Consider the following 11,389-nt stretch of genomic DNA (forward strand, 5'->3'; position numbering starts at 1 on the left):
GACACCGTGTGGACTTCTGTGGACTTCTAGTGCCTACCTGAAGAAACTTGATCAAGGGATTTTGAAAGCTAGATGCTCCACTATGTCATAGATTAAAGAGTTTTACAAATAAAGCTTATATGGCCAGATCCATTTATAAACAAGAGAAATCCGCATTTAAATCTGAGAAGATTTAAACGGTCCTGAAAGCCGAGATACAAGGTATTTTTTCTGTATAAGGGAAGAAAGCTGTTATGACATGCTTGTTTCTCTATAGATAAAGTGACTGCACATCAGTGCTGCTGACAAAACCAAGCAACCGCATCACTACACAAGTCGTAACATTTATGCACACAGGAACAGAATGACAACACACTCCCAGAAAGATCTCTCATGGTTAGAAACTTAAGCCAGTGTATTTACAATGAAAAGAAAATTCAAGAGAGTTCTAGAAGAGCAAAATATTTTATTTGGAATGGGTACAATGAAATAAGAAAGCACCTACATATTCTAGCAAAAAGAAAAGCAGCATATGGTAAAACTGTCTAAGAAAGTGGCAGGAACAGAACACCAAGCAGAATCACAAGCCTGGACTTCAGTAGGGCCAACTTTGGCCTTTTCAAACAATTGCTAGGGGAAATCCCATGGTACTTGAAGGTAAAGGGGCCCAAGATAGTTGGTTAGCATTCAGGGACTGCATCCTGACACATAGGAATTCAAGGAAGGGAGCCAGGAGACCTGCTTGGCTAAACAGGGAACTGCTGGGCAAACTCAAGTGGAAGAGGAGAATTTATGGATCATGGAAGGAGGGGCTGGCCACTTGGGAAGAATATAAGGCTGTTGTCAGAGGGTGTAAGGAGGCAACTAGGAAAGCTAAGGCCTCCTGAGAATTAAACCTGGTGAGAGGGGTCAAGGACAACAGAAAGAGCTTCTTCAAATACATGGCAGATACAACTAACACTAGAGGCAATGTAGGTTCACTGATGAACGAGGTGGGTGCTCTGGTGACAGAAGATACAGAGAAGGCAGAGTTACTGAATGCCTTCTTTGTGTCTGTCTGCTCTGCCGGAAGCTGTCCTGAGGAGCCCTGTACCCCTGAGGCCCCAGAGGAAGGCAGGACGATGGAGGAGTTTGCCTTGGTTGATGAAGACTGGGTTAGGGAGCAATTAGGCAATCTGGACACCCATAAATCCATGGGTCCAGATGGGATGCACCCACAGGTGCTGAGGGAGCTGGCTGAGGTCATTGCTGGACCACTCTCCATCATCTTTGCCAAGTCTTGGGACATGGGAGAGGTGCCTGAGGACTGGAGGAAAGCAAATGTCACTCCAGTCTTCAAAAAGCACAGGAAGGAGGACCCGGGTAACTATAGACCGGTCAGCCTCACCTCCATCCCTGGGAAAGTGATGGAACAACTTATCCTTGGTACCATCTCAAGGCATATCAAGGATATGCCAAGGTCATTAGGGGCAGTCAACATGGCTTCACCAAGGGCAAGTCATGCTTCACCAACCTCATCGCCTTTTATGAGGACATAACCAGCTGGATAGATGATGGCAGAGCGGTGGATGTGGTCTATCTTGATTTCAGTAAAGCATTTGACACAGTCTCCCACAGCATCCTCACAGCTAAACTGAGAGAGTGCGGTCTGGGTGATCGGGTAGTGAGGTGGACTGTGAACTGGAAGAAGGAAAGAAGCCAGAGAGTTGTGGTCAATGGGACAGAGTCCAGTTGGAGGCCTGTATCTAGTGGAGTGCCTAAGGGGTCAGTACTGGGGCCAGTACTATTCACTATATTAATCAATGACTTGGATGAGGGAATAGAGTGCACTGTCAGCAAGTTTACTGATGACACCAAGCTGGGAGGAGTGGCTGACACGCCAGAAAGCTGTGCTGCCATCCAGCAAGACCTGGACAGGCTGCAGAGTTGGCTGGGGAAAAATTTAATGAAATATAACAAGGGCAAGTGTAGAGTCTTGCATCTGGGCAGGAACAACCCCAGGTTCCAGTATAAGTTGGGGAACCACCTGTTGCAGAGCAGTGTAGGGGAAAGGGACCTGGGGGTCCTGGTGGACAGCAGGATGACCATGAGCCAGCACTGTGCCCTTGTGGCCAGGAAGGCCAATGGCATCCTGGGGTGTTTCAGAAGGGGGGTGATTAGTAGGTCAAGAGAGGTTTTCTTCCCCCTCTACTCTGCCCTGGTGAGACCACACCTGGAATATTGTGTCCCCTTCTGGGCCCCTCAGTTCAAGAAGGACAGGGAACTGCTGGAGAGAGTCCAGCGTAGGGCAACAAAGATGATTAAGGGAGTGGAGCATTTCCCATATGAGGAAAGGCTGAGGGAGCCTCTTTTTAACTTGGAGGAGACTCAGGGTTGACCTCATTAATATTTATAAATATGTAAAGGGTGAGTGTCAGGAGGTAAAAGCCAGGCTCTTCTCGGTGACAACCAATGATAGGACAAGGGGCAATGGGTACAAACTGGAACACAAGAGGTTCCACTTAAATTTCAGAAGAAGCTTCTTCACAGTGAGGGTGCCAGAGCACTAGAACAGGCTGCCCAGGGGGGTTGTGGAGTCTCCCACTGTGGAGACATTCAAACCTGCCTGGACGCCTGTGTAACCTCATCTAGGTGTTCCTGCTCCGGCAGGGGGATTGAACTAGATGATCTTTTGAGATCCCTTCCAATGCGTAACATTCTGTGATTCTGTGATTCAGAATGCCCTGATATGTTAAAAATATTACTCAGTACAAAAGAAGTTTGTTCTTCAATAAGAGAAATCAAAGTATATTGCTATATGCTCATATATGCTATATACTCAGCCTACGGAAAGGGCAGGAAAACCTGTCCATTCAGATGACTTTTGGGGTGCCGCCAGATGACTCCGAGTCCTTCCTCAGCCTCGACTAGGACACCGTTTGGACTTCTGCATTTCCTTGCCCTTTTACCCCATAGAGTGCATTGCTGGCCCTCTTAAGCCACACCACTGTGGGAACAGCGGGATGTGTGGTCCCAGCTAAAGGGTCTTGGACAGGTTATACAGAAGTATGTTTTTTATTAGTGTAAGGATAGCCCAGGCCAGTGAGAATGACATCTCAGGCTGGAAAACTGCCCCCATATGTATGATATGTGAGTGTTGGGCCTGGGCGTGTGAATGAGTGGGTCGAATGCTGCCCTCCCTGAAAATAAACTGTTGTTACAATAAAAGCTGTGTGTGACTATCCTGTCCTTTTTGGCTGAAAGTGACAAGAGACAAAGACCATACTCTTGTATCAACTGTTTAGACAATTTAATAGAACCATTTCATAGAATCATTTTGATTGAAAGAGACCCTTAAGATCATCAACTCCAACCATAACCTAACTCTGGCACTAAACCATGTCCCTAAGAACCTCGTCTAAACGTCCCTTAAACACCTCCAGGGATGGTGACTCCACCACTTCCCCGGGCAGCCTGTTCCAATGACTGATAACCCTTTCTGTGAAGAAACTTTTCCCTTTATCCAATTGAAACCTCCCCTGGTGAAACTTGAGGCCATTTCCTCTTGTCCTATCACTTGTTAATTGGAAGAAGAAACCAACACCCTCCATGCTACAACCTCCTTTCAGATAGTTGTAGAGAGAAATCCAGAAAAATCCAGATACTCACTAGAGTTACCTTCTTCATGGCTAGCAGTGCGGAATTAATATGCAGTTAGGGTGATGTGCATCACACTTCTAATTCTGGAAAAGTTATGAGTGGCAGCTGTTGCACTCTGTGAGCATGGCTTTTATCCAAACTAGTAAGCCCTACGAGTATCTAAGCTGCTGTGCAGAGCCCTCTGCCTTAGTCCAGATGGGCACAGTCCATAAGTGGAAGGGCATCAGCAAATCACGCATGTCAGCTCTGTGAAGAACAACTTCAGTACTGTATTACTGGTCTCCTTAAAGTGCTGTGCTCTTTATTGCAGCTGGAGTGTGGTCTAGACACATCCGTGTAAGCTAGGTGTAGAAATCTATTTGAACATGACAGGCTCAGGTTATTCTCAGGGGTTCAGAGTAACGAGAAAGTGTTTATGTTGTCTCTGGACTTTGACCCCAACAGCAATGTAGACACATTCATGCCATCTGGTACCCAAGCTAGTAAGGCAGGCATGAAACCAGCTCGCACGTCTCTGCACCCGCAGCACTCTTCTGTAGAAGACCAGTAGAAAGTGGCAAGCAGAACATATTGCTTCCAGCCACTCCTGGTGGCCTGCTTAGCTACTCTATACAGAGCTCAGGATATTCTTTGGGAAATGCTTTTCTCTTTACCTGCTTTGCATCCATGAAGCTTGCTTTGCTTTGGTCTTCTTTCTTCTGCTGCTTCCTGTTGAGCTGGTTTGCTATTGCTGTTGTTCTCCCTGCTTTATAAGTAGATCTCTCATGTTTTTACATGTTTTGCGTTTTGCAGCTGCTGTTATGAAACTGCAGCAGCTCTTCAGTCATAGCTGAAACATTGAGTGTTTTTATCTTTTACTGCTGGACTACTGGAGCAGTGCCCATTGGCCCTCTCCACTTAAATGAGCTTCCAGTTACATGCTAGTATCATGACTGTGTTTGCCAGCCAATGGGGCACGTACATTTGCCTGTACTTGTTAGATTTTCCAGATACGTCTTTTTGCAGCACAATCTGGAGAGTTTCATGGCATTTTATGTATCTGCAAATTTAGCTCTGTGAACCAACAGAGGTTGGTTCTGTGGTTCTGTGCTGCGTATTCACCCAGCAAAATTTGACTAAATCAGTCACCATTTTGATTAGACTCAGAACCAGTCCAAACATGCCCAAGATTTTAAACGAACCATCACTGTTATTTTGCATTAAAATTGCCAAGTCGTCACTAGATGTCATCCCTAAAGACCCCAAGGAACACATGCTGTAGCAAGTTATAACAAGAACCTTCATCTCTTCTTTTTTTTTTTTTTTAATAGGTTTTCAATAATGTACGGTTGCTATTTTCTTCTGATCTAGAAAGAAACTCTAGTAGCTCTTTCACTGAGGGGTTCTCCCTGAGTCAATGCTTGCTCTGCTTCCAACAGCACTGGGACAACGCTGCCAGATTTCTGTCACAGAAATTCTGGAAGCAGACAACAGTGATTTTTGTTCTGATGTATAATCCACTCAGACTGCCCACATACTAACAGTAACTTTAAGGGTATTAAGAGATATCTATTTTACCAGACATTTTACCAGTTTCCATCATTAATCTCACATTCTTCAATTCAGTTTTCATTACTGATGTTGTCTACAGGATCTTTCAGGACGTGGCTTTCTTCTGTGTTTTGGCAAAAGGCCATTGCATTCTTCAGATGAAGCTAATCTCTTGTTGAGGCCGGCTTGGCTGTATGTGTTTCAGCAGCAAGACTTGGTTTATGCCATGGGAAATCCTTTGAGCGTAGAGGTGTTGGGTGAAGATCAAAATATTATGTGTTCCCTAGCAACAGTGCTATCTGGAGTTTATCACTTGGGAATGACCTGCTAAAAAAACCTTATTAGCCATTCCCAAATCCTTCCTCCTTGACTGTCTTTTTGGGAATGCCGTGCAAGGTCCTGCTGGGTAAACTCCAGTTAGTCCCATAACTCTTACGGAAAATCATGTAAGTGACTAGATAAACATTCCTCCCCATTCCCCAAATTTAAACAGTTGTGGTATCTCAGTCATAGATCAGCTGGATGAAGATTCTTAGTTTCCAGATCACCTGGATAAATGGGCTAGTAAAACCTTCATAATTTATATAATTTATGCTCAGCATTTCCAACGGGACGTATTTGCTAAGCTCAGCAAATTGTGTGCGTCATAAAGCATTGTAAGGCATAAAGCAAACACTAATCTGTCTATAAAACTGCAGTCATGATCTAATGCAACTACTCCTTTTTCTATAGTGATGTGCTACCTGCATAAGTTGTGGGACTAAATTGCATGCAGGCATCAATTTCATCCCCACTAACGCAAAAGGTTTGTGTGGTATGTAAGTGTGGGATGTGGTGGAGATTAGTTGATTTTAAAAGGAAAAATCCTGAAGGATCCTCATCTAAAGCACAGTTCTCTGTACTAAAAAGGATGTACAGAGTTCTGCTTTCTTGAACATACAGAAAATCAAATTGACAAGAGTTTTCACCACCGAGCTCCTTTCTCATCCAGCACCCCACAAATATCTCTTCTCAGGATCATACTGCTATGTTTGTTTAGACTGCTCCGAGGTCTTCCTGCCACTTTCACCATCTGGACTATCTCTCATCCTTCCACATGCAGCCGGATCAAAACAGTTCTTAGTAAAGCCTGTGGTAGTTTCCGAGAAACTTTTGAGCAGCTGTCGTTTTTATTTTGCGTTCAGGCAGGAATATTACCAGTGTTTTGGGCAAGAAGGCTGCCTCAATCTCTGCTTCCAGCTCAGATGAATGAACTCAAACTTGCAGATTTCTTGCAATACTCTCAAATGAAAAATTAAGGTTACTTCCAATTTTTTTCAACTTGTTTTAATCCATCTTGTAATAATATCAAATTACCAGTGATCTCATAAACATTTTTTCCCCACAATTTAGTCTATTAGATAGCAATTATGTCATTTGCTATATTAGAAATTTTCAGCTCAAGGACAAGCCCAAGTTAATTTCTTGTACTTCATGTATTTTTGAATGTCACCCTTACACTGTGTCTTCCATTCTCCACTTGGAAATCAGATTCAAACCCCACCACCACCACTGGAGCCCTGTTGCAATTCCATTTCTCAGCTGAATAAAAAGAAATACCCTTAACAATATTAATATTGTCACAGCTTGGAATGGGAAACATCTCCAGGCCAAGAGACAAGGCATTGCTCATTCCAGCATGGTACCTGAAATTATTTCAGATTTGCTGATTACCTGCACGTCCAGGAGCTATTAACAGTAACAGATTCATCTAAGCAAAATGTCTGGAAATAATTGAAAACTATGTAGCCTCTTCTAGAGAGGTATAAAGAGATGTTTTCCAAACATCATCCAATGGAAACTTCTGAGGGCCATTCGAGTCAATGAGAGCCTGGCAGCATTTTCTACTGTGATGCATGCCCTGGGATGCTGTGCTGCGGTTCCAGCAGTGAAAGTAAAACTTGTGGTGATATGGAAAAAGCCTAGTGAACATGGAGTAGTGCTAGAAGATAGGAAGAGGTCTACAGCTAGTGGTGGATAGCAGTTACAATGGGTACAAAATCACAGAATGGCTCAGGTTGGAAGGTATCCCTGGAGGTCATCTGGTCCAGCCTCCCTGAACAAGCAGGGCCACCTAGGGACAGTTGCCCAGGACTGTGTTCAGACAGCTTTTGAATATCTCCAAGATGGATGCTCCACAGCTTCTCTGGGCAACCTGTGCCAGTGATGAAAACAGCCTGGCTCTATCTTCTTTGCACCCTTCTTTCATGTATTTATGCACATGGATAAGATCCCCTTGAGCCTTCTCTTCTGCGGTTTGAACAGTCCCAGCTCTCTCAACCGTACCTTATTAGACAGGTGCTCTGCCCCCTTAATAATTTTGGCAGCCCTCTGCTGGACATCTCCAGTATGTTCTTGTCTCTCTTGTACTAAGGAGCCCAGTACTGGACCCAGCACCCCAGGCATGGCCTCACCACTGCTGAGTAGAGGGGAAAGTTCACCTCCCTCAAAATGCTGGCAACACCACTCCTAATGCAGCCCAGGATAGCATTTGCCTTCTTTGTGGCAAGATCATGTTGGTGGCTCATGTTCAACTTGGTGTCCACCAAGACCCCCAGGAACTTTTCTGCCAAACTGCTTTCCAGCTGGGTGACCCCCAGCATGTACTGGTGCTCAAAGCTATTGCTTCCCACATGCAGGACTTTGCACTTCTCCTTGTTGAACTTGATGAGGTTCATGTTGGCCCATTTCTCCAGCTGGCTGAGGTCCTTCTGGATGGCAGCACAACCCTCTGATCTATCAGCCACTCCTCCCAGTTTTGTGTCATCAGCAAACTTGCTGAAGGTGCAGTGCCCCATCATCTAGATCATTAATGAAGATGTTGAACAGGACTGGACGCAGTATGGACCCCTAGGATATAGCGCTAGTTACTGGCCAACCAACTAGACTTTGTGCTGTTGATCACCACCCTCTGGGCCCAGCTGTTCATCCAGTTTTCAGTCTACCTCACTGTCTGCTCATCCAGCCCATACTTCAACAGCTTCTCTGTGAGGATCTTACGGGAGGTGGTCTCAAAACCTTACCAAAGTCCAGGTAGACAATATTCACTGCTCTCCATTGTCCACCATGCTAGTACCTACCTGAAGAAACTTGACCAAGGGATTCTGAAAGCTAGATGCTCCACTATTTCATACTATTTCACACTCCATGGTGGTCCTCAGTCTCTCAACCTCCTCCTTAAGCTGTCATAAGTAACATTGCCTCACAGTTATGTAAGTTCAGTTTGAGGCCTGATCTTCTTTACTAGCATCAGGGGTCAGAGACTTCGATTTGACAGCATGCTGTCCTTTTGCTATTTACTGATATGTGGTTTCTTCTATACACACTATTTCTCACAGCCTCTCTGATATCTTTGAAGAGATGGAGGCCTTAATGATTCATCATTGCCTAGAGATGGTAGGCAGAAACAACAAAATTGGCCTTAACTCCCAATAGCTTGGTTCCCTTTCACCATAAATTTTCCATTCTAGTTCAGAGTTTAAACTTCCAAATCTCTATAGTTCTTGAAATACTGATATAAGAATATGGCAACTTTTATGAAGAGACAGATAATTAGGTTCTAGGGGAAATAAATGATTTCATGAATAAAGGTCAAGCTAAGCAATTAGTTTTAAATAAAATAAAACTTCCCCCAGAAGGTTCTCTAAGTAAAATTTTGAAATTTGCTTTCAAATGGCACTCTTTTTCATTTAGAAAATTAGCTTGTCACCATTTAATTGCAGGGCTACAATAAACCGTGGCAGATACTCTCTGTCAGCCTCCCCCCTCCAAGCCCTCCCCACCAAGGAAAGGCAATAGGAGGAAAGAGAGAGGGACTTGCAAGTTGAAAAAAAAAAAGTTAAAAATGCTTTACTAATGCAACAAAAAAATAGAGAAATAATACAAAATATACAAAAGCAATCTTGAATTTCCCCACACAGCTCAGCATTGCCCAACAGCAGAGCCGGCTCCGGCAGCTGCAGGGCAGGCACCCGGAAGTTCTGGGCTGGACTCCGCAGCAAACCTGAACTGGAGCAGGATGAACTGGAACCAGGCCTCAGACCACAGGGACGACAGGCAGGGTGGTCTTCAGATGCCGGCCATATTGAAGAGAGCGAGACCTCCATGATCTCTCACTTTTATACGGTGTTATGACGCGGATGGGATGGAATACTTAGCTGGTCAGTTTTAGTCACTGGTTCCTGTTCGCCCCTCCTTGCAAATACGCCCCTCTCACAGGATGTGCGTTCTTATCAGCCACCTTGCATTCCATCGCTACTGTCTGCAAAAACATGTAGCCAACTTCAGAAAAGTGCAGTTACTTAGAAGAACTTAGCTGAAAAGAAAATTCACTAAAAGAGAAACTGGACTTGTTTGTAACAAAACCAGGACAAGCTCCACCGTGGTTCTCTTCCTGAGCTACAGGGAAATAGCTGCTCTACCACAGTCTCTCTGATGGACTGCAGGTAAATAGCTGCTCCACACCATGGTCCTTTCCATGGCCCGCAGGGGAATGTTTGCTCCAGCCCCTGGAGCTCCTGTGACAGCACAGAGGACGGGTCACAATGGGCAGGGCAGTCACCAGGGGCCCCAGAGGCAGGGTGGCTGCAGTGCAACCTGGGCCAGCGGTGGGTGCACACACGGGGGGCCGGGCTGGACAAGGGCTGGGGCAGAAATGCCAAACCCTGGGTAGGGGGGTCTCAGGCTGGAGTGAGGGTCCAGCCGCTTGGGGGAGAACCTTGGGCTGAGCACTGTGACAGAGTGGGGACATGTGCATCCCAGCGCCATCCGTCCCCTCTCCCTTCGTGCCCCTGGGTCCCTGAGGCTCCCGCGTCGCGTCCCCCACCACGAGCTCCCTCCTGCCCAGCCCCACTGAGACCCCTTCTCTTCCCTGTCCTACAGGCCATGGCTCTCGTTGTGTTCCTCATCCTGGCTGTGCTGGACTTTGTCCACAACACCCTGGAGATGATTGACAAGCTGCACTGTGTCGTGCAGCAGCTCACACAGCAGTTGAGCCGCAAGATGACTCAGCTGCTGCAAGGTTTGGTGGAGACCCTGAAGCAGAATGGGGTGGCCAGAGAAGTCCTGCTCTCTGTTGCCTCCCAGCAGTGGTGCTTCTGGGTGTCTGCTTTTGGGGCAGGAGCCCTGCTCCTGCTCCTGTGGCTCTGCTGGAGGACCAGGAAAAGGAGCCACAAGCCAGAAAGCAGCTGCCAGCAAGGCAGCCCTGAACGTCAAGAAGAGGATGAAGAGGCAGAAGAAGATGACGATGATGATGATGACTATGGCGGCATTGGGGATCTGGCTGGATGTGTGGCTGATCACATCATGTTGCCAGCACCGTACATGGCTGACAAGTGCAGGCTGGTGGAGGACCTGGTAGAGGAGCTTCTTAGTAGCTGCCGAAGACTTTCCGGGAAGACCTTCAAGCCACGGCTGCAGCCGGCCATCATGATGGGCTATGTCTACGAAGGGTGGAGTGCCCGGGAGGACAATGTCCTCTACCAACTGCTGGTGCCCCTGCAGCCTCCCCCCGGCCATGCCTTCTTATTGGAGACGGACACCGCGAAGGACGTGCTGACCAGCGAATCCTGCCTCCGTGTGCAGCTCCAGTGCATGTGCAAGTGGGAGCAGCTGCTGGGGGACAGGTTGTGCTTCCTCCACCACAGCGAGGATGAGCTGAAAAGTCAAGGCCCCAGCCTCCTCAACACCCTGTGCACCAACTCATACTTGGACATCGAGAAAACCACCTGCTGGTTCCAGATGCTGGTGAAAGATGCCTGGAAGCTGATACCTCTGTCACACCTCTGCCAGCTGACGGTGCTGCCCACCACACGCACCTGCAAGCTCAGCGTACGGAAAGGGCAGGAAAACCTGTCCATTCAGATGACTTTTGGGGTGTCGCTAGATGACTCCGAGTCCTTCCTCAGCCTCGACTAGGACACCGTGTGGACTTCTGTGGACTTCTAGTGCCTACCTGAAGAAACTTGATCAAGGGATTTTGAAAGCTAGATGCTCCACTATGTCATAGATTAAAGAGTTTTACAAATAAAGCTTATATGGCCAGATCCCTTTATAAACAAGAGAAATCCGCATTTAAATCTGAGAAGATTGAAACGGTCCTGAAAGCCCAGATACAAGGTATTTTTTCTGTAGGGAGGCAACTAGGAAAGCTAAGGCCTCCTTAGAATTAAACCTGGTGAGAGCGGTCGAGGACAACAGAAAG

The 11,389-nt window shown here is 46.4% G+C and overlaps 1 protein-coding gene across 1 annotated transcript; it reads left to right on the forward strand.

The window, feature by feature from the left end:
* Positions 1–10,071: 10,071 nt before the first annotated feature.
* On the forward strand, positions 10,072–11,103 carry LOC309453069 (inositol 1,4,5-trisphosphate receptor-interacting protein-like 1; the record flags this gene model as incomplete). Its single annotated transcript, XM_082076205.1, has 1 exon — positions 10,072–11,103. The coding sequence occupies one exon, from the start codon at positions 10,072–10,074 to the stop codon at positions 11,101–11,103; it is 1,032 nt and encodes a 343-aa protein (XP_081932331.1).
* Between the last annotated feature and the right edge of the window lie 286 nt (positions 11,104–11,389).

The sequence above is a fragment of the Streptopelia decaocto genome, assembly GCF_964273445.1.
Source record: "Streptopelia decaocto genome assembly, chromosome: 1".
In the NCBI taxonomy this organism is placed as follows: Eukaryota; Metazoa; Chordata; class Aves; order Columbiformes; family Columbidae; genus Streptopelia; species Streptopelia decaocto.